At 54.3% G+C, this 22995-nt stretch overlaps 2 protein-coding genes across 4 annotated transcripts in view; one reads left to right on the forward strand and one right to left on the reverse strand.

Moving 5' to 3' along the window:
• Positions 1-9433, forward strand: part of Sae1 (SUMO1 activating enzyme subunit 1) — a 43886-nt gene extending 34453 nt beyond the window's left edge. Inside the window, exons 7-9 of the mRNA XM_051206924.1 lie at positions 2035-2179; positions 6875-6944; positions 8487-9433. Coding sequence (XP_051062881.1) covers positions 2035-2179; positions 6875-6944; positions 8487-8579 — 308 coding nt within the window. The 3' untranslated portion in view covers positions 8580-9433. The remainder of the gene's footprint in view (positions 1-2034; positions 2180-6874; positions 6945-8486) is intronic.
• The window catches only part of Bbc3 (BCL2 binding component 3), a 256886-nt gene extending 234313 nt beyond the window's left edge, over positions 1-22573 (reverse strand). Inside the window, exons 1-4 of one of the 3 annotated variants that reach the window (XR_007835929.1) lie at positions 21713-21874; positions 19871-20159; positions 18468-18658; positions 14912-15577 (exon numbers count right to left, since the gene is read on the reverse strand). Coding sequence is in view for 2 of the 3 variants with exons in the window: in XM_051206928.1 (XP_051062885.1) it covers positions 15461-15577; positions 18468-18658; positions 19871-20159; positions 21713-21745 (630 nt within the window). In the remaining variant the exon portion in view is untranslated. Of the gene's footprint in view, positions 1-14497; positions 15578-18467; positions 18659-19870; positions 20160-21712; positions 21875-22387 lie in introns of those variants that run through there. The other 2 variants (XM_051206929.1, XM_051206928.1) reach the window with 2 other exon arrangements.
• Positions 22574-22995: the final 422 nt, after the last annotated feature.

Consider the following 22995-nt stretch of genomic DNA (forward strand, 5'->3'; position numbering starts at 1 on the left):
TTTGTAACATTCATGGTGAAGACTGGAAAGCCCTGGACACTTGGGAAAGTTGGCATTCCCAGTGACAGAGGCAGGACAGAACTGCAGTTGGCCAGCAATGTAGGGCTGTTCCTCCTCTCTCCGGGAGCCTGCAGGCTGCTGCTTCTTGCTGCCATGAGCCGCTGGATCTCTTCTTGGTATCTGGCATCACATCCATCCTCAGTGCCAGCAGCACCCACTACCCACTCTGGGTGTAGGTGCCTTGTCTTCCCAAGGCTCACTGGCCTTGTGCAAGGGCCACCCAGAGAAGTTGCTGTGACTAGACTGCTGTCTGGTTTCATGGGATGTTGGGGAAGAGGCTTTCTGCACAACAGAGTACAGCTGCCACTAACCAGTCCCCAGATGCCAACTCAGGTGCCTTCACTGCACATCTGGTGCGCCGATGGAAGCCGAGCTCATGTGTGGCAGTGCGTAGGGCTGGCCTCTAGCTTGTCAAGTGCTCAGACAGCACTGAGGGATCCAGTGATGCCCTTAGAGAGGCTGACATTCCAGACCACAAACAGTACCCTGAGCAAGTAATGAGTCTAACAAGAGTTGCCAGAGAGCCAGGTGGCGGCGATGATGGTGGTGGTGGTGCACCGCATGCCTTTAATTCAAGGACTCAGAGGGCAGAGGCAGGCTGATCTCTGTGAGTTCAAGGACAGCCTGGTCTACAGAGCGAGTTCTAGGACAGCCAGGGCTGTTACACAGAGAAACCCTGTCTCAAAAGAAACATTCTCCCCCCCCCACCCCCCGCCCCAATTGCCAGAGAAATGGAGACACATTTTCTTAAGCAAAGACACCCCAGAAACCCTAGTCTTTTGCCTGGGCTCTGTGGCTTGTGATTTTCTTAGAAAACTTGGAGCACATTTCCAAGCTATGCTCAGACTGCAGTGGAGGCCCATTGGCTTCATGAATTTTCTGTCGTGAATGTTGCCCCAGCCATAAGCTTTGCCCATGCAGAAAGGAAGCCCACACTGGTGTACTTTGACACGCAGTTTGGCCTGGCACCAAGTAAGCACCTCTGAGGCTGTCAGGTAGAGAGTTGGTGCAGCTTGGAAACTGGGGTCATTCTTGGGTACTCATTTGCCAAGCTGTTTGTCAGTCTCAAAATAATAGGCTGTGCAGAGGTGGCTCAGGGGTTAAGAGTATTTGCTGTTCTTCCAGAAGATCATCACAGTTAGGTTCCCAGCACCCAGTTCAGGTGTCTCAGCCATCTGTAACTTCAGGGGAATCTGACACCTCTGGCTTTCCCAGGAACTTTCACTCGTGAGTACATAACTACATGCAGATACGTACACCTATACATAATTAAAATCTTTAAAATAAAAAAAAAAAAACAGGAATAGTTCTTCAGTTGGGACAAGTTCCAAATGCTTGTTTTATTAAGAGCCTGGAGCAACTGGCAACTGGCTCAGCTCTCCCTTAATCTTAGGGAAGAGCCTCTGCTCTGCGGGGCTAATTCATCGAATATGTCCTCTGCCTCCCTTGGTGTGCAGACGCTAAACTTAATGAGCGGGCTTAGCAATCAGTAAAGTGGAGCCCGGGTAAGTGCTTCAGAGAGCACCCAGGGCTGAGACTAAGAAGCCAATTCATGTGTCTGTACCTCCACTCTGAGATACCCATGTGGTGTGGACCAGACTAAGACTTCAGGTGGTCCCTCCTGCATTTGGACTCCGCTCTCGCCTTGTTGGGGGTCTCCTTACATAAGCCTGGTGCTAAGATGTGGCAGGAGCTTCCCCTACTCCCTTAGTTCCTGGAGGTTAAGGGAGGTGTGTTTGTAGTGGCCTGCCTTTCTTGTGAGTGAGTATTTGGCTCTCCTTGCTGGCTGAAGCAGCCCTTTGAACCGATGCCTAGAATGCGGGCCTCCCACCCAGGCCTCTCATCCAGGTCCTAACAGGGCCTTCTGCTGGCCTTTTCTGCCCACAGACATTTCAGGTTTTCCTTGTATTTGAAATGAGATCAGAGCATTCATTAAGGAGATTGGCTCTCTGACCTCTTCTTCCTCTTTCCCAGTGCTGCTGAAATTCCGCACAGATAAAGGGAGAGATCCCAGTTCTGATAGCTACGGTGAGGACGCAGAGCTGCTGCTGCAGATAAGAAATGATGTGCTCGACTCACTGGGCGTCGGTCCTGACCTGCTTCCCGATGACTTTGTCAGGTTGGTATCTGAACAGACAGACAGCTGGTTTCGCTGTTTGTCTTAGGGGACTCCTGTGCCACATTTGCCAGCTGTATAAACCTCCTCCTGCCTGTGCCATAACCAGCACTGTGAGGGAAACGAAGGCTTGTAGGTTTGGCTTTCGTGTGGTTTGACATGTAAGGCGCCGTGTGGCCTGTTAACATGTTCTGTCCTTTCTGACTCGCCTCCGTGCTGTGTGTGGTGTTGGTTGGTGCAGTTTCCTGTCACAGGGTGGAGGGTCCTAGCATGTGGAGCCCCACAGCTTTCTGCAGCCCCCTGCTTGCTGGTCTGTGCTCGGCCTTAGCAGTGTAATGCTAAGAAGAGTATCTTCTTGGGTCCTATGCTGTCCAGATTCAGCTACAGGATGAATGAGCCACGAGAGTTGCTGAGTCTAACGGTGTGATTGGTGACTATTTGTCATCCAGCAGTGGTAGATATCAGCAGAGACCTCAGATCCACTCCAGGCTCTGGGAAACTCTGGCCTTGGCAGTCTCCTGCTCTCACACAGTCAGGCTTGCGGTGCGGACAGGTGGCCCTGCGTTCCTTCCAGGCAGCTCTCGCAGCAGGGAAGTTGCTCAGTGAGCTCGTGATCTGCCTTCGTCCTCAAAGTGATGCAGTTTGTAGGTGAGGGGTGGAAGCTCAGAGAATGGCAGTGACTAGTCCCCGGTGCAGAGGCTTTCTGCTCAGCTCTGTCACTGAGGTCTCTTGATTGTACACTATTTCCCCACTATGTAAGTGGAGATCTGTAGAGATACAGTCACATGCCTCACCGCTTGAGATGTGGCTTTGTGAGTGCTTAGATGACAGGTGTATGCCAACTGTGGCTGTGCCCAAGGTTTTGTCGTAACGGTTTGACCACCCCATATCTCACCATAGTAGCCCGTGCTGCTTTCACGCTCGCTCTCCCCAGCAGCCATTTGTCAGAGGCAGAGACCTTCTCCCTGGTGCCTACTCTCTTCCTGGGCTCCTCATGTCCACCCGGCCAGCGTCACCATTCTCCAGCACACCCACCCGGTGGACGGCGGCAAGTTTGCCGGGCCGTGAACATGCAGCCAGTTGACTAATGTGAGTGTTTTAGGGTGATGAATTAGCTGCCTGTCCTCACCAGGCAGCAGAATTAAAGGCCCTACTTCCCAAAAGGGAACTCCTGGCTGGCTCTTGCCTTCCTTGCCTGCCCCGTGGAAGCCACATGTCCGTTTGGTTCTGTGTGTTCAGCTGCTTCTCCCGTTGCCTTCTAAGTAAGGTGTTGGGAGGCTTCCTGAAGCTGTCTGCTGACCAGCTGGAGAAGAGGTAGGGCTGTGAGCGAGGAAGTGAGTCCCCCGTCCTCAGCCCAGCTGCCTCTTACAAACTGCTTAATACTGCTGCTGGGCAGGGACAGCTGTACTTGCATCTCTGTCCTTCATCTGGCCTGTGCCGTTCACCATCCTGTTTTGAGTGCTGTCTCCTCAAAGAGCCTTATTTCTTTCCTGACGAGAAAGGACCTGATTCAGCTGCGGCTGCTAACATCTTTGGTCTGCACTCACAGATAAGTTCTTTTCTACTGTTTAAACATTATGGTGGATATTCTTCGGTAGTCTCTTGGCAGTATACCATACAACCTGTTTATGGTACTAAACCGGTCTGTGTTACTTGCCCATCAAGGTTTTGCACTACCTGGATATGTAGTTATTAACCTAATCTTCACTTACTTTATTAGGATGTGTTTGTACTGTCAGGACTTCATAAACAAACGTCCATAACTTTATGTGTAAATAATGTATATTGTTTTTAAAAGTTAGCACTGCAGGGGCAGAAGCAGAAGGATCAGGAGTTGAGAGTCGTCTTCCACCATGTGGTACATTTGAAGTTAGCCTGAGTTATGTGAGATCCTTCTCAAAACAAATTTACAATAAAGCATGCACGACAAGATTAGCCATCTTAGGGGTCTAGGACAGTAAACTCATGGGTCCAGAATTTGCCGTCAGTCCCATCAACCTGACTTCATTCTCTGTGGCTACACAGTAAAAGAAGAAACCCAGACTTGTGCAGGTTGTCCTCCCTGCTCTGCTCTGGCATGGCATGGCATGCCCACATTATTAATGATGCAAATGAGTAACTCAAATTAGAATTTTTTTCTAATTTCTTTCAGTTATGTTATTATGTGATGATGGAATAGTGTGTAGCATATGGTATGTGTGGGTCAGAGGATACCTGTGGAGTGTGTTCTCTTTCCACCTTTACGTGGGTTCCAGGTTTGTGTGTGCCTTCACACACGAGTTTCTCACACACTTCATGTGTGTGGATGTCCACACCATGTGCATGCAGGCCCAGAACAGGGTTCCAGATGCCCTGGGACTTGGCATAACAGGTGGATATGAGCCATTGTATTGTGCTGGGAACGGAACCCAGGTCCTCTACAAGAGCAGCGAGTGCTCTCCAACCCCATTTTAACAGTTCTGGGGTGTGCCGTTCCTACTGTTACAGCTGTCATCATCGACTCCCCATTCTGTTCTTCTAGCTCCTGGAGCCTCCGGTGCACTCTATCTATAACCTCTCTTGTGAGTACAAGTGTGTAGTATTTGTCCTTGGCATCGGACATCGCAGCACATAGCTGTCATCTCATGGAGAACATTGCCTTGCGTTCAAGGTTAACCACGACTCTAGAGAGACCATTTCAGCCTCTTGCCTGCCCATATTATCCTTTGTGGATTTCCTGGGATTTGTGGGTTTGTTTTTGGTTTGTTTTTCTTTTTGGTGCTGGAGACTGACTTAAAGAGCTCAAATACACTAAGCACATACTATAAACACCACTGAGCTCCAGCTATAGCCACAACTGACAGGTTTGCGCGTGCGAATGTTTCCATATGGATGTGGAAACCAGAGGTTAAATTGGGGTGTCTCCCTCAGTCACTGTCCACGTTATGTTTCTAAGACAGGGTCTCTCACTGAAGCTGGAGCTTGCAGATTGGGTTAAACTAGCTGGCTGGAAAACTGTGTCATCTTGTCTCCAGCATGCCCAGCTTTCACATGGGTACTGGGATTACACTCATGTCTTCATGTTTGTATGCTGTCTATGTAGACCTGACCCTTAGACATCCACCTGCCTCTGCTCCCCAGTGCTGGAGCTAAAGACAGGCACCACCACAGTCAGCCTGAAGCAGTACTTTTTAAAGAGTTAAAAAGCCAAGTCCTGTGGAATGCTAACACGAACAATGTAGGAGTGTGAGTGGTTTTTAACAAGCTGGTGGTGGTAGCACATCCCGTAATGTCAGCTGCTCAGGAGGCAAAGGCAGGAAGATCACAAGTTCAAGGCCAGTTTGGACAACTTAGTAAACCCTTGTCTCAAAAAGTAAAAAGAGCCGGGCGGTGGTGGTGCACACCTTTGATCCCAGCACTCGGTGGCAGAGACAGGCAGCTCTCTGAGTTTGAGGCCAGCCAGAGCTACACAGAAAATTCCTGTCTTGTGGGATAAAAACAAAGAAGTAAAAAGAGGCGTGTCTCAGTGGGAGAGCACCTGTTGGCATGCACCAGAACCTGGTTTAGTCCCCAGCACCTTAAAAACAAAGAAGGCTGTGAGTGTAGTCATGCCCGCTTTGAATCTCTAGTGCTCCTGAGGCTGAAGTGGGAGGACTCTGAGGGTTGGGACCAGCCTGAGCTGAGCTACCGCCTTGTTTCTTGTTTCCTTTTGTGATTGAAAGAAAGAAAGGAAGGAAGGAAGAAAGAAAGAAAGAAAGAAAGTAAGAAAGAAAGAAAGAAAGAAAGAAAGCACATTGTTACCACACCTGGTCCTTGGTTACTTTGTAATCTTCTATGTGCCATATGGGTGGGGCTCTTTAATGTGCAGCAGACCCTTCTGGAAGAAAATGTAGCAGTATGCACATCACAGCTCAGTTCCAGAGATGGACGGTCCATGCATGATTCCTTGTGGGCAGTCAAACAGTTACCGTTGACTTACAGACCACAACGTGGATGTTGGTAGTTGAGTTTACATTTTATGTGTGTGTGGTCTAGAAAGACGAGTACCAGCAGGAAAGGGTCAGGGTGGCCTGCTGCCCCAGGGTCAGGGTGGCCTGCTGCCCCAGTTTTTTCTTCCAGCTGATCCCGTGTTGTGGGCTGGGAACTAGCTGGGCAGCTTCCTTTGGGAGCCTATGGCTAAATGTGTTCTGGGCCCCAAGATGGTGATTTGGAGGGTCAGCTGACAGGCTCTGCTGAGATTTGCCCTGAGTGCCCAAACCAGGCCTAGAAGGAAGGAGCTGCTTCGTAGCAGGGTCATGCAGACTTTGTGCTACACCTGTGTTTCTCATCGTGCTGCATGTTAGCGCAGCCTGCTTGCTGTGGTTCTGGAATAGCATGTAGACACCCTGCCTGTGTGCTGAGAGAATTGCGAGAATGCGCTGGGGCACTCAACATCTGGTATTTGTAGGGCCTTATTTTTAGGAAGCACAGATATAGTATCCATGAACTTTAAAAAAAAAAAAAATCATGTGAAGGAATTCTTGCTTTCAAAGGTTAAAGGTCTTTCCCACCCATTAGGAGCCCCTGGGGTCAGATTTAATTTTCACGCCTGGACACCAGTTCTAGCACTGCACTCTCCCTGGCTAGGGCTTTTATTCAGGACAGCCCCAGCTAACTTTCCCATGTCCCCCACCCCTCCCCCCACGCCCTGGTACTATGTTTTACTTTTCTGTCTTGTAGGTACTGCTTCTCTGAGATGGCTCCAGTGTGTGCTGTGGTTGGAGGGATCTTGGCACAGGAAATTGTGAAGGTAAAATCGACATAGAACCCACTGCCAGCACCCTGGTTACACACTGAGTGAGCCAAGGGCTAGCCCAGACCTTCCCAATCTCCCGCACTCAGCCATGATGCATGCCCTGGATTCCTGCCAGTCCCATCGAGGGCCAGCCAGCTAGTGGCCTCGATGCCTCCTGTGGTTACCACTTTCTCTGCTCTTTCAGCTGTGGGTAGATGGAGATCCCAGGCTAAGAGGATGTCATAGGAGACTCCCGACACCTGAAGTGGATTTATTTCCTTCGGAGACTTGGATGTTTGTCTCCAACTTTATTAAATTTGCTTTATGCAGGGCTGGGGTGTAGCTCCGTGGTGAAGTATGTGCTTAGCTCAAGCTCAAAGGCCTTGCTTGGGTTAGTTCCTAGAAGCTTTGTGGGATTTTTCCAGGCAGGGTCTCGGTCTGTAACCCAGGCTGACCTTGAACTCAAGCCCTTGTACCTCCACCTCCTGAGTGCGGGAATTGCAGGCATGAACCCCGTGGCAGCTCTGTCCCTGTCTGCTGTGGACAGAGGTTCCCACAGCTCTGGAGCCAAGCTCAGACCAAAGAGGATGCTCATCCCTCTGACTGGCCACTGACTAAACCCTGTACTAAACTCCTCACGTGCAGGAGAGCCCAGCATCTCTTCAGACGCTATCCTGCAGATGGCGCCCTAACAACACCCGTGCAGAGAGCAGCATGGCACTCACTGTTTGTCCTGCGGGGTGGAGAAGGGAGTTTGGGGCAGGTGGCCTGGGACCATTGTTGGGGATGGCTTCTGTGCACCGCTGTCTCCCGCTGCCCCCTCCTTCCTGCCTGCTGGCGCAGCTGTTGCTCAGCATCTTGTTTCTGTTTACCACAGACAGTCAGCACACTCCACATTCTTGGTTGCTGGGTGTGTTTGGAATCTTGTCCCCCATGTTGCTCGGGACACACTTTACCTTTTGCCCCATGTTCACCCTGTGCCCTGTCCCTTCATCCCCTCCCTCCCTCTGCTTACAACCCTGCGGCCAGCTGGCAGGAGGGCCTGCATCTGAGCACCTATAAAAAGTACATGGGAGGAGTCAGGGGCGAGTGGGAAGGTCCTACAGATGAGCATTCCCTCCGTCCCTTCACCCACCCACGACTTTCTGTGCACAGTGGCAGAGGCCATAGTGAAAGCAGCAGCCACAGCAAACCGTGTGTTAGGATGAGTCGTCAGCACCTGCAGGAGCCTGGAACACTGAGCACAGGAGACCGAGGCTCCCCAGACATGGGCCACTGCTACCTTGGGTTCCGTGCTCTTCCTGTGGCATCCTCAGATAGTGCTCTGTGTGTGTGTGTGTGTGTGTGTGTGTGTACATGGGGATGTCACAGGACGGCTTGCAGAGTTGATTCTCTTTGTCATGGAGGTGCCAGGAATTGAACTCAGGGTGTCAGACTCCTCTTGGCCTTTATTTTGTGATTTTTGTTTAATTTCCCCCTTCCTCCTCTAGAAGGCTGTCAGTCTGTTGTTCCGTGTGTCTCTTAACACTGCGGTTGAGCGCTCTTGTCTCTTCCCAGGCCCTGTCTCAACGGGACGCTCCTCACAACAACTTCTTCTTTTTCGATGGCATGAAGGGGAGTGGAATTGTGGAGTGCCTAGGTCCCAAGTGAGCCTGGTGCTTGGCAGCCCAGAGGTGTGTGCCTGCGTGCATGTCTGTCACCTGCCGTCCTCCCAAGAAGGCGTGTCTGGATGACAGATGTTCCTAGAGCATGTAGGCTGGACTTGATCCTCCTTCTGTCCCAGCAGCTGCGGGCAGGCGGCTGGCCAGCTCGGGAGTGTGACCATGCAATAGCACCCTGTGCTGGCTGTCGTTGGGGACTGACAGTGTCGGTAGGGCAGCAGACAGGAGCAGGTCTTCAGCAGGGTGCGTGACCCATTGGAACCCCGTGGTCATGCACTTGTGCCCGCCCTGAAGGACTGAGGGAAGCCCGCAGTTACGGAGCCCTCAGCAGACTGTAGCCTTGACTGCATTGGAGAGACCGTCACCCAGCTGTCTTACAACTTAAACCTTAGTGGAACTGTTCATATCTTTTATTTTGGTTGTGGTCCTATTAGCTTAACCTTTAATGGCGGAGCCATGTCTCAGCCCAAACTATTTTTCCCCAAGACAGTGCTTCTCTGAGTATCAGTTCTGGCTGTCCCGGAACTCACAGAGACCCCCCTGCCTTTCTCCAGAGTGCTAGGATTAAAGGCATGCACCACTGCCCGGCCCCACATTTTATGTCTAAAAGGGCAGTTTCATTGCCAGTGGCCATGATGTGGGCCTGTGATCCTAGAAGTTGAGATGCAGGGTCAGGAGAGTCACTGTGAACACCTCTCCCGGTTCATGGCCTTGGGCACCCAGGTCCTCAGGTGGGAGGGCTGAGTTGGTTTGGTCTTTTTGGGGTGGGACAACTTGTCTTCTCTAGTTCATAGATTCCCTTGGTTGTTGTGAGGAATGATAATAAAGTAATAATGCGCTGAAGCTTGCCTGTCTCTCTTTTAGAAACTTGTGGTTGGCTGGTCTTCCCTTTTCCCGAACCTAAAGAGTCTCACTCTCATGCTTCTGAAGTCCTTGCTGTCTCCATTGCCACCACCTCTGTCCATCGTCCTTTAGATAGTGCAGCAGGTGGACCGCACACACAGGGCGCGCACATGGTTATACTCTGCCTGCGTGGTGGGCGCTCTCAGCGGTAGCAGGGTGAAGACAAGCAGGTGGTTCTTGGAGTCTGGGTGCCTAACCCTGTGCTTGGTGGTGGCAGGTGGCTCATCTGGGGGCTGAGACGGAGAGAGCAGGAGTGTTGAAGGCCAGCCTGTGCTGTGCAGCGAGATCAGGGAGTAGAGGGCGGAGTCCTGTGGCTCAGTCATAAGGTGGCACACTTTCCCTCTCATCGGTGCAAGGCACACAGTTCCCGCCCCACCCCCACCCCGTGCCAGGTGCAGCGGGGCCCTGTTGTGGGGGGCGCCCTTGCTGGGCACCAGTAGTAAAGCCAGGTGCTGGACTGGGCTCAGCAGCCTTGATTTTCATGGGGTCTGAAAAGGACACATGACACCTTTCCAATTGCAGTGTAAAGCCTTGGTCACAAGGGGGAGCAGATACTCGTGAACTTAGTGAAACAAACTGTAGCTTGTGCCTCTAGATAACAGACTGAGTCACCCAAGAGGACCTCTGGGGAATCGAACCCAGGAAGTGGAAGCAGGAGGATCATGAGTTCCAGAACTACACAGAGACACCTACCTTGTCTCTAAAGAAACCAAAAGTAATTCAGCCAAAACCATCACCCATATGCACAGACTTAGCTATCTGCTCTTTTAAAAATATACTTTTTATGCATTTTACTGAGTGTGGGTGCACACATTCCACAGTGCTCATTCTAAGGCCAGACAACAAACTAAAATTTATAATGCAGCTGAGTATTACACACCGTCGATTCCAGCACTCAGGAGACAGAGAGGTAGACTTCTGTGAGTTCGAAGTCAGCCTGATCGACATAATTTCACATCAGCCAGGGTTACACAGTGAGACCCTGTATCAATAAATCAATCAATAAATAAATGTGTGCTTTTGTGGTTGTTTGGGGTTATAGTTATGTTAGGTGTGATTATGGCTTGGTTATGTTCATTTGGACATAAGGAGATTATGTGTCAAGTTGACAAGGGGTGGACTTGTCATGGCTATTCTTGGTTGTCAACTTGACTACATCTGAAATTAGCTAAAACCCAAGCAACCGGGTACACCTGTGAGGAATTTTCCTTACATCATTTGAAATGGGAAGGCCCACCGTTATCTGGGTCAATCATGGGTCCTTGAGAGTTAAAGAAATCAACTCAGATCATCAAGATTGGCAGCAAGCAGCATACCTTCCTAGTCATTTCACAAGCTCTCTCTGCTGCTTCCAAAATCTTTCAAAGAAGCTCTGTGTGTTAGCAGTACATGCCTGGTTCCAACTGCTCCTGAGGCAGGAGGGTCATGAGTTCATAGTTAGCTGAGGCTACACAGCGAGGACCCATCTCAAAGAATAAACAAAACAAAATCCTTACTGCATCAGACACACAGCCTGTCAGCCTGTTGGGCTCACTCATAAATCCAACAGCTGTCCTCAGGGCTAAACTCAGGATTTTGAAGAGAAACATGAGATGCTTTTTGGATGTGTTGGCTATACCCACTCCCCCACCACCCCCAGGTCACCCTCATAACTATTAGAGGGAGCCTTCCAGACGGCCCAGTTCCACTCAGACTCTATCATGCAGCTGTATGACCGTGGGCGAATGAGTTGTTGTGCCTCAAGTCACTCAATTCGTGTGGATGGGCTTAAGAATAATGTTAGTTTTGGGGCTGGAGAGATGGCTCGAAAGTTAAAACCACCAGCTCTTGCAGAGGACTTGAGTTTGATTTCCAGCACCCATGTGGTGGCTCACAACCATCTGTAACTCCAGTTCCAGAGGATCTGAGCCCTGCCTCATGCTCAGGTACCAGGCATGCATGTGATATACGGACAGGCATGTAGACAAAACATGTTTAAAAAATACACATTTTAAATAAAATTGCGGTGGTGGAGAATACCTTTAGTTCCAGGTACTCTCTGTAGCTCAGGCTGGCCTCTGCCTCCCAAGTGCTGGGATTAAAAGTGTGTGCCACCACCTCTGCCCAGCCAGCAACAAGTGCCAGCCCAGTGATATTTTTTAAGGAGGAAATAAGTATGTCAAGACTGAAAAGTCCGTCTTCCCTGAAGCAGCCACAACAGCGTCAGACACTTGCAAAACAGAAGCACTCAGATTGTCTTGCCCTGTCATCTGGTTGGCCTTCAAGGTATGGGACCAATTACTTCCTCATCACTGGGGTAGAGGCCGTGTGGGCTGCAGCTGCTTCCTTCTCCGGTTCATTTTTCTAGGGGCCCGTTGGGTTGGCACAGTGGAGCTTCTGGCTGTGAGTGTCTGGACTCTGGATCAGAGCACAGGCTGAACTTGTAGAGGACCTGGGTTCAGTTCCCAGCATCCATACAGTGGCTCACAAACAGCTGTAACTCCAAGGCATCCAATGCCCTCTTATATGCTCTACAGGCCCCAAGCATACATATGGTCCACACACATATATGCAGTCACTCACATACACATCAAATAAAAATAAATCTTTAATAAAGGAAAAAGGCAGAGGTGGACAGATCACCACTACATAACATGTTGAAGGTCAGCCTGGAATGCACGAGAACCTTTTTATTTATTATGTTCTGCCTCCATGTCTGCTTGCATAACAGAAGAGGGCACCAGATCTCATTATAGATGGTTGTGTGCCACCGTGTAGTTGCTTGGAATTGAACTCATGACCTCTGGAAGAGCAGCTAGTGCTCTGAACCTCTGAGCCATTTCTCCAGCCTGAAACTCTTAGAAACTAAAGTAAAAAGGACAGATAGATAACTGGTATCAGCAACACATGGTATAAAAGAAACAAATTAATATTCTAGGGCTGAATATTGGAGGTGAGAATCATTGAGTTGAAAACAATAATAAACTTTGCAGCCCAAAAAAGTATGAAAAGGGTCAGCAAGATGGTTCAGCCAGTAAAAGGAGCTTGCAGCCAAACTTAAAGACCTGAATTTGGTACCCAGGACCACATGGTTGGTCTCTCTCTCTCTGTTTGTCTCTCTCTCTCTCTCTCTCTCTCTCACACACACACACACACACACACACACACACACACGAAAAAGAACTTCCCAGTAGTGGTGGTGGCACATGCCTTTAACTTGGGAGGCAGAGGCAGGCAGATCTCTGTGAGTTCAATCCCAGTCTGATCTACAGAGCAAATTCCAGGACATCCAGGGCTATATAGAGAAACCCTGTCTTCAAGCCTGAGGTTGATAGCATACACCTTTAGTCCCAGTACTTGGGAGGCAGAGGCAGGAAGATCTCTGTGAGTTTGAGACCAGCCTGGTCTATAGAGCAGGCTCCAGAACAACCAGGGCTACACAGAGAAACCCTGTCTCAAAGAGGAAGAGAAAAAAGTTTTAAAGGCACAATAGTCCAGTGACGTCAGAGGACAACTTAGGGGCATTGGTTGTTTGAGTCCACTATATGGATTTGGGGGCTGAACTCAGCTCCTCAAACCTGGTGGCAAGTTTCTTTATCTGCCCAGCCATGTAGCTGGCCCTGAACTTACCATGTAACATTTTCAGACTGGTTGAACTTACCTGGAATGATGGAGGTAATTGTTCATCTCTTGTGTGTGTCTACCACACTTGGACTCTTTAGCACATACTCCTGTCGGAGGGACGGAACCAGCAGCCTGACTCCGGGACTTTATGCATTGCCCATCGGCAAAGCTGATACAGGCAAGGGCTCAAGAACAGTGCTGGGTCACTTCTCAGGAAGTCAGTGGGGAAAACTCTCCTGCCTCATAATAATGCAAAGCGGGCTCTCAGGGCCAGGCCGGCAGTGTGCTTCGCTTTAGGGCAGTGGTGCCAGCTAAGAACACTTTGATCGTAGCTCAAGGTGCCACAGAGGAAGCCTGAGGCTTATCACAGGGCCAGGCTTGATGCCATGTCATCTAGGACAGACATCCATTCATGCAGTAACTCTCAAGACCAACTACTTGGTTCACCTGGTGGAATAAATAAGGATAAAACTTGAGACCCTCGGCCCTCTTTTTTTGGGGGGGCTGGGGGTGGGCAAAGTTTGTCTTTGTATCCTCAGCTGTCTTGGAAATCACTTTGTAAACCAGGCTGACCTCAAACTCAAAGATCTGACTGCCTCTGCCTTCCAGGTGTGCACCACCACCATCCATCCAGGGGACTTTACCCTTTTGAGGCTACAGCAGTGGGTGCCAGCTCTGCAGCTACAACTTTCCTGCCTCTCTCAATCTGCCTTCCTTTTTTCTCTTGGTATGAACAGTTGAAATCATGGGTTTGTGCAACCCCCAGCCCCTCACTGGGGGATTCTAGGCAGGGGCTCTACCCCTGAGCCACACCCCAGCCCCTCACTGGAGGATTCTAGGCAGAGGCTCTACCATGAGCCACCCCCCCCCAGCCTTCCTACTACTTAAATTACTTATTTTATGTGTATGGGTGTTTTGTCTACATGTAATGTGCACCATGTGTGTGCCTGGTACCCACAAAGGCCAGGTGTCAGATCTCCTGGGACGTGAGTTACAGAGTGTGAGCTGCCCTGTGGAGCTGGGAACCAAACCCAGGTCCTCTTGAAGAGCAGCCAGTGCTCTTAGCTGCTGAGCCGTCTCTCCAGCTCCTCCTTTTTTTTTTTTTTTTTTCCTAGACAGGGTTTCTCTGTAGGTTTGGAGGCTGTTGCTCTGTAGACATGGCTGGGGGCTACAGAGATCCACCTGCCTCTGCCTCCCAAGTACTGGGATTAAACACGTGCCACCACTGCCCGGTTCCTATTATTTTTTTAGGACTTGGTTTTTCTTAGTTGTTCAAGCCTTCTAAGTAGATGCCAGCTTGCCTTTCAGGAGGACTACCCCTGAAGAGCCCAAGAATCCGATCATTTTTGTACCTTCACAGATCACCACCCTGCCACTGGTAAGGCTAGCAAAAAGAATGTCCACTGTTCAATCTGATTTTATTGAAAAGGAAACATACAAAAATCATGTACAAAAAAAATTAACCAAACATGTACAGAAAATCCATTCCGGTATATCTACAGCAGTGCATGTACAGTATTTTACAGGCTGGGCCGTCCCTCCCCGCTCCCAGACTCCTCCCTCTTCTGAGATTTCCCCCCTCCCTGACTCCCCATCTTCCCCCCCAGCGCTTTGCCCTGGGGACTAAGGCTGAGGTGGCTTCCGCCAATATCTCCCACCCCCCAAATGAATGCCAGTGGTCACACGTGCTCTCTCTAAACCTATGCAATGGGATGGATGGGGACTGGGGGGGGGTGGTCCCGGCAGAGCACAGGATTCACAGTCTGGACCCCTCCTGGACACCCCCAGATGAAAGTGAGGCCAGGCATCAGTCACCGCCCGCCGGCGGTTCAGGGAAGATGGCTGGGAACTGGGTTGAGAAGGCCTTCACATGCCCCTCATTCTCTGGCTCCAGGAGGCTAGTGGTCAGGTTTGGCTCATATGCTCTTCACAGACCCCCTCCCCAAGAGGAGGGGGGGAAGCACCAGGGGCCTGAGGCCAGGCCCAAAGTGAAGGCGCACTGGGGACACCCCCAGCGCCCCCCTGCAGCTGGAACGGGCAGCCAGCACCAGCAGCCTTTCCTGAGATGGTGGTGGGCGGCAGAGGCGGGCGGCTCGGTCCCCACCCCCTCGATCACCATGAGTCCGTCAGCCCTCCCTCCCCTGGCTTTGCGGAGGCCAGGGTCCTCCAAGTCCGCATCTCCATCAGTGCACCCAGGCTGCCCTGGCTCGAGTGGCTTTCCTTGCGCGCCCCTGGGACAAGCAAGGCTGGCAGTCCAGTATGCTACATGGTGCAGAAAAAGTCCCCCGCGCTGGCCAGGGTGTCAGAAGGCGGAGGGGGTCCTGCCCCCCAAGTCCCCGACGTCCCCCGGGCGGGTGTAGGCACCTAGTTAGGCTCCATTTCTGGGGCTCCAGGATCCCTGGGTAAGGGGAGGAGTCCCATGAAGAGATTGTACATGACCCTCCAGGGCGAGGGGCGGTGTCGATGCTGCTCTTCTCGTCTCTGCCGAGAGAAAGGAGTGGGGATTAGCTTGGACCTGCAGACAGTCGGTGAGGGGGCAAAAGGTGTGGATTCGGAACTGGTCCCCAAAACGGATGGCAACCGGCTTACCAAGCTTGTTCCAGACCCCCATCCACCAGGGCACACTTTCCCCGGCCAAGAGGGAAAGGACAGTGGCAGAAACATCACAGCATAGAGCGTCCACAAAGCAGCCAATGGCTCTGGCTTGCTGTGACATCTACACCCATACACCTCCTGTTGCCCAGAGTCACCCTGCAAATCACAAGGGCTCTAAGGGGCAGGCTGAATCGCAGCCCGTTCAAGGCCTGGTGGCTCACACTCCTAAATCCTAGCCCTTCATGTGCTGAGGCTGGGGGATCACTAAGTTTGTGGTAGATTTCAGGCCCCTTTCTGGGAAATCTGAAACAACCAAACAAAACGCTGGCGGGACATGGAAGGGAGCAATGGAAGCCAAGAGCAGCCCGCCAGCTTGGCAAGACTGAGTACTGTGCTCAGGGAGTGAGACCTTGTCCTCTCCCCGGTGCTGAAATAAAAATGTGACGCGGCTTCTAGAATCCTCCGTGATAGCCCAGACCTGTGATCTCAGCTACTCAGGAGGAGGCTGAGACAGGAGGATGGAAAGCCCAAGGCCTGCCTGGGCTACAGAGTGAGTTCAAAGCCAATCTGGACTATTTAGTAAGACCCAGTTTCCAAAGGAGGAAGAGAAAGAGAGAGAGAAAGGAAGAGACAGCAAGAAAGCAAAGGAGAAGGAAGGAAGGAAGGAAGGAAGGAAGGAAGGAAGGAAGGAAGGAAAGCTGGGCAGTGGTGGCACACATTTTTAACCCCAGAACTTGGGAGGCAGAGGCAGGCAGCTCTCTGAGAGTTCAAGGCCAGCTTGCTGGTCTACATAGTAAATTCTAGGACTGCCAAAGGTACATAGTGAGACCCTGTCTCGAAAAGAAAAGCTGCTTTTATTTGGTTCCGCTGTGGGGTACATGGCCAAGCAAATTCACCTGGCGCACCCCCTTGGCTGCAAAGAATACAATCCACTATGCAGATGTCAGAATAATGACCCCAGTGGAGTCCAGGCCCAGAGCTAGCTGGGGCTTCCTGAGCCCTCCCTCCTCTTCACCCTTGCAGCCAGGAGAGGGTAGGAGTGGTGGGCACCGCCTTGTAAGCTTGATAGGGGTCCTTTCTAATCACATCTAAGTTAGGAGGGGCCTAGAGCACTCAGTGTTCACTCTGGAGACATCAGCACATGGGCCAAGCCAGAGCCAGACTTAGAAAGGAGAAAACAGACAGGCGGTGGTGGTGACGCACGACTCTAATCCTAGCACTCGGGAGGTAGAGGTAGAGGGAACTCTACCAGTCCCAGGCCAGCCTGGAATACAGGGTGGAAGACCTGTCTTGAAAAATCAAAACCAAAACTTTATGTTTGAGGCATGATCTCGTGTAGCCCAGGCTGCCCTAGCACTAAATATGCAGTTGAGGACGCTCTTGCCACCCGGTTCCTAAGGCCTCCAACAAAGCTACCACCATACCCTGGGCTGTGGAAGAAGCCCATGGCTTACTGTCTGCTAACACAGCTACAAACGCCCAAAACTTTGAAAAAAAATCTTTATTTAATGGTCTCCCTGGGAGACCACATGGAGTCTGATTCCCTAGCTCCCCAAAAGCCCAAACTGGATTTACAGGCAGTTGTGAGCTGGGAAATAAGCCATGGCCCTCTGCAAGAGTGCTTTTAACCACAGAGCCCCTTTTAACTGACACTATATATGTATACATGTATAGTATGTAATAAGTATATTACACACACATATAATATATATTTATATGTGTGTGTGTGATATTTATCATGTGTGAGCGGCTCATCTGGAGGTCAAATAACTCTGAGCAGGAGTTGACTCTGTCCTTCCACTAAGTGGTCCTGAGCGTCCAACTCAGTTCATCAGCTTGGTAGCAATAGTTAGCTTCCCTCTTTGTTTTTGAGGTAGGGTTTCACAAGGTTGCTCAGGCTGGCCTTGAACTTTCTTTCTCCCTTCCTGGGTAGGTGGGAGTACAGGAAGCTGCCACCAGGCCATGCTAGCTACTTGACTTGATATGTGTGTCCTCAGTGGTAACCAGTGAAGGGGATGGAGGACTTTAGAAAAGCTGCAATTGCAAGATGCCAGAGCCAGGATGGGAGCTAAAAACAACGCCCCTGACCATGCAAGTAAGCGGATGGGTGCAAAAATAAAAATAAAAACACCTACTGGGAGTGAGCCTCAGCTGGGAGGAGGCCCGTTTACAAGGAGGTAGGGGAAAAGACCAGGGAGCAGAGCTAGAGAGGCCTGCCTTCATCCAACAGTAGGCTCTCTCTCCCTCTCTCTGCTTTTGCCTCCCGGTTGCAATCAGCAAACAATGCAAGGGCCATGTGCATAGTGCACAGCGCTGGGGGGGGGGGCACAGGCGGCTGGGGGTTTCAGGGGGGACTGAGACCCAGGAGGGGGACCGAGTGGCGGGCTTGGCCCGGGAGTTGCGGGCGCGGAGCAGCCGGCGGGGGGCGCTGCGGGGCGCAGCTCGGCGGGGCCGGGCGGGGCGGGCGCGGCGCGTTGCTGACTCACTGGCTATAAATAGCCTGGGATATAGGAGCCGCCGCGCCGAGCGCCGCCCTCAGTCCGCGCGGCCGCGGACTCCGGGCTGCGAGGCAGCTCCGAGCAGCGTTCTTGTGCGGGGCCTGGGGCTCCGGTCCCGATCCGGCTCATCCCGGAGCCCAGCTTCTACCGATCCCTGCCCCCCACACCCCCATCTGCCTGTCCCCGCCGCGACCTCGGCGCGCGCTGGGCCAGCAGCTGCGGCGCATCTGGCGGGGGCGAGCGTCCCCCTCCCCACCTGCCCGCCGCCCTGCACTCACCCGCCGCTCGTACTGCGCGTTGAGGTCGTCCGCCATCCGCCTCAGCTGGGCCCCGATCTCCCGGGCCCACTCCTCCTCCTCCCCGCGCACTCCCGGGGCTGCCTGGGTGGGGCCGCCCGCCAGGGCCTCCGGGGCGCTGGGCACGGGCGACTCTAGGTGCTGCTGGGCCGGTGACAGCGAGGGCTGAGGACCTGGGAGAGGGGAAGGGGCGTGGTCACCGCCCGCCCGGAGGCGTCCCGGCCGCACTAGGTCGCCAACGCCTGCTTCTCGCCTCTTCTCCACCAATCCGCTCTAGACATCCCTAACACTCACTAAGGGGTCTTGGGGAAGTGGCTCTGGGGTCACCTGGCTAGCCAGTGACCGACTAAAGGCCGTATCAGTGTGGAAGTTCCTCAACTAGTCCGACCTAAGTACCCCTCTGGTAACACACGGTCAAACCTAGCCAGCTTTAATTGACAGACAGGGAAACTGAGGTCCCACCCCGAGAAGAGGCCAAGGTCACACAGGGATACAGCCTGAGATCCCACCCGGCCACTATCCCAAGTCTCCAGCTCACTCCGGCCCAACCACAGGGAGGCCACACCTCCGGATGTGGCACTGGCCTGATGACCAGAAGGCCAGACTGGGGCCGCCCTAGAGGACTGGGGTGGGTGGGGGTGGCAGAGGTGCAGGATTAAGTCTTCCTGCCCCACCCCCTCTGGCGCTTAGCCCCGTCCCTCCATCCCGCCGCACCACGTCCTGGGGATCTCACTTTCCAAGATCTCCGAGTCTCAGTCCCGAGACCCCAGGAAAGTTGTAAAGTTTTTCTCTCTTTAGCCCTGGGGGGGTGGGCGGGGAGGGGGGAGATGGAAAGGGAAACCCAGATGGTCATTTATTTCCCCCTAGCCGGGCACCACAGGGTTAACAGCCCATCAGGCAGGGGACCTTTAACCCTTCCCTCCCTGAACCTCACCCTCTCCCCACCGGGACTTTCCCAACACAATGGCCCCTCCCCCCTCCTTCCTCCCCGGGGACAGCGCGCCGGCCCCGCCAGTGCCAAAGAGAACCAAATAAAAGGGCTAGGCCTTCGACCCCTCCCCAAAGTCCTGAGGTGACAATCCCCCACTGGCCACACTCCTTCCCACAGCGATCCTCGCAGGGGGTGGAGGGGACGCCCGGGCTGGGGGAGGGGAGCTGAGAAACAGCTGTTGCCCGAGGCCCGGGAAGGGACGTGGGCTGCAACTCGGGGGACTGCAGTCAGATTCCAAGAGGGACTTCCCACTCGATCTGGCCCCTCCATCCCTGTCTTCCACTCGGTCTTCCTGCTTCTTGTTACACAAAGACCACTCTGGCCACACCCTCCCGGTGGCCCCACTCAGCTGCGCTCCCGCTTTAGCTTCCCCGGGTGCTGGGTGTGCACTCACCGTCCGGGCGTGGGCCTCGGGGTCGGCTGCGGGGACCCCCAGGCCAGCGGGGGCCCCCCAGGGCGGCGGTGACGGCGGGCGGGGCGGTGGGGGCGCAGAGGTAGGCGGCCGGCAGCAGGGCGGGGGCGGCAGGGGCGGCGGGCAGGCCGGGCTCGCAGAGGCCGCAGGACACAGCGGAGGGCACCAGGCGACCGAGCGGGAAGGGGCGCGGACTGTCGCGGGCCAAGCCCTCTACGGGCTCCGGAGAGCTGCCCTCCTGGCGTGCGCGGGCCATGGCGCTCCCTGGAGCCTGCGGGACACGGCGGGGAGGTCAGCGGGGCGACCGCAGGGGGGCTGCAGAACCCCACCCTGCAGACACCCCGCCTGGAGGTCACTCACGCCCACGAGGGGGTGACCACAGGGGGCAGGCAGCCTGGCCGGCCGGGACACCTGGCGATGGGCGCATGGAGTGGGGGACACAGACTGCGTCTGGGGCTTGTAGCAAGCCCTCCAGACAAACTGCCTAGGACTCAGGGCTTGGGCCAGGGAGAAGTTTCCCAACACAGAGTGAAGCCGGGGCTCCCCGGACACCCTGGACTGTCTCAGGACCCGTGTGTGTGTGTGTGTGTGTGTGTGTGTGTGTGTGTGTGTGTGTGATGGGGATACAACTCAGACACCAAAGAACTCACACAACTGCCCAACTTGACCTCCACCCCACCAGACCGGTGAGGTGGTCCACTCAGAAGCACAAGGGACACACTTAGACATGCACACACAGCCATCCAGAGACCTCTTCCCACCCTAGACACATTTACATCAGTCTCACACTGACCCAAGGCTGACATGCCCGCACTCACCCATCCACAATGCAGCCATCACACAGAAACACAGCAGACTGTCTTAACGTGTTTTTCCTGCATACACATAGACATCCCAAGATACAAGACACCCCTACTACACCTTAGCACACATCCCAAAACACACCTGAACGTGCAACCCCCCCCACAAACTCTGAGCTCCCACGATATAGCAGCTACACACACAGACACATGTCATCAAAACCGGATGCATTATCCCCTGGCATGCGGGGCAGCAACACCGGGAGGCACCAAACACAGCTGGGAGAAGTCATCAGTCCAGCCTTTTCTCCCACCCCAAAACACCACAGCCAGCTGTCAGCCCCAGAACACGCAAGCACGCGCGCTCACACACACACACACACACACAGCACACACACCTAAAGCAGAGACAGAAAACACTGGCCTCACGTGACTGGTATAAACACTACAGAGAGGGGGAGAGATAGAGCCACATGACACATATGAGCCACGGATCACAGTGACAAGCCCCTCAGACCCAACACACACACACACACACACACACACACACACACACACACACGCAGCATGCAGACAGGCTGTCGCTGCACCGCCTAGATCCTCCCCCCTCTAACACTCCATCCTCAGCGTGGAGATAGCCTTGTGTCCCCTTGCCACTCAGAAGTCACCCAAGGAGCGATCAGGCACTGGGTGGCACCCCATCCCAAATGCTGGGTGCAGCAGATGAATGTCTTGAAGACATCCAGAGACAGCACACGCGCGCGCGCACACACACAAAACACACACGGGCGAGACCCCTGCACACCAACACAGCTCACTCAAACGACACACAAACACAGCTCAAGTGTCACCCCCCCCCATCGCCCGCACCACCACCAAAACCACCAGGCAGGCAACAGATTTCCCCCCCCAGTCACCCCACAAGAGCACACGCACACTACTCTGGTGTGTGTGTGGGGTGGCCACCCACACCCGTAAACGGACAGGTGCACCCCACCCCGCGGACACACGGGCAAGGACTCACGCAGACACCCCTCCGGGTGACAAACGCCAACATCTCCGTGTAGGGACACAAACTCGGGAGCCAGACACGAGCACACACACCCAGGCGAGACACCTGCAGATCCACAGCCCCGCACGCGCGGTCCCCGCCGCCCCTCCGCTGTCACAGCCCCCCCCACGCCGCCACGTGCGCCCGCCCCGCCCGCTCAGCGCGCGCGGGGCCAATAACCGGCTGTTGCTGGGGCGCAGCCCCCGCCCGCGGGAGCCGCAGCCTCCGCCGCCCCCTGTCGCCGCCCCCGGCGGGCGCGCGCCCTGGGTGTGGCCGATCCTCGGTGCCACCCCCCCCACCCCGACCCTCCCGTAGTGGGACTCGGGGGACCCGAGCGAGCCCGGGGCCACGCTTCTCCCCGGCCGCACTGGCCACCAGGGGGCGCGGGCGAGCCCGAACCCCATTGTTTGTAAACAAACCCGCCAGACCGCTGTGGCACCTGTGCGCCCAGACTGGGCGCCCCGAGTCCCAGGTGCTTCCTTCCGGCTCAGCCCGCCCAGTCTTGGTCCCAGTGATGAAAGCTGGGGCACAGGCAGCGGGAGTGCAGGGAGACCGCTCGCTCTGCCCGTGCATCCCGTCACCTCCTCCAGGGAGCCCTCCCGGCCTGGCCGCTCGTGAGCAGCGTCGGGAATCCGGGTTCGCACTCACCCCGGGGGCATGAACACGCCAGAGGAGGGCGGCGATGGGGTGGCGGGCCGCTGCCTTCCGGAGGGCGAGCCCGCCGAGTGGCTTGCTACTGAGGCTCCTGGCTGCTGCTGCTGCTCTAACTGTAGTGGCTGCTGCTGCTGCTGCTACCGGCGCGTCCGCCTTCGGCGGCCGGATCACCACTGCTGCTTACTCGCTCGTGTCCCCGCCGCCTCCCGGGTGCCCCGCTCGCATGTGGCTTCGCTGTGGCTCGGCGCCGCGGCTCCTGTAGCCGGCGATTCCCCGGGCCTTGCTCGCTCCGCCGCAGCCCCGCCCCGCCCCGCCTCTCGCTGGCTCCCACGCCCCGCCCCCGCGTGACGCCAGGGCCCCGCCCGCGGCCCCGGGACAAGTCGGGGCTTGCAGGCGGGCGCCGCGCCCCCTACCTCCGCGCCGGGGGTTTCCCTGCAACCCAGTGGGCGGGGCGGGGCTTGGCCAGGGCAGGAGGAGCGTGGTGGGGACAGCCTAGACCCGGGGTGGCCAGGCATACACTTGACACACTGACACACTGACTGGGACCCACACCCACACCCACACCCGAGGAGTAAGCTCTCAGACTGACCCACTGGCGCACC

This window comes from Phodopus roborovskii, unplaced genomic scaffold (genome assembly GCF_943737965.1).
Source record: "Phodopus roborovskii unplaced genomic scaffold, PHOROB, whole genome shotgun sequence".
Lineage (NCBI taxonomy): Eukaryota > Metazoa > Chordata > Mammalia > Rodentia > Cricetidae > Phodopus > Phodopus roborovskii.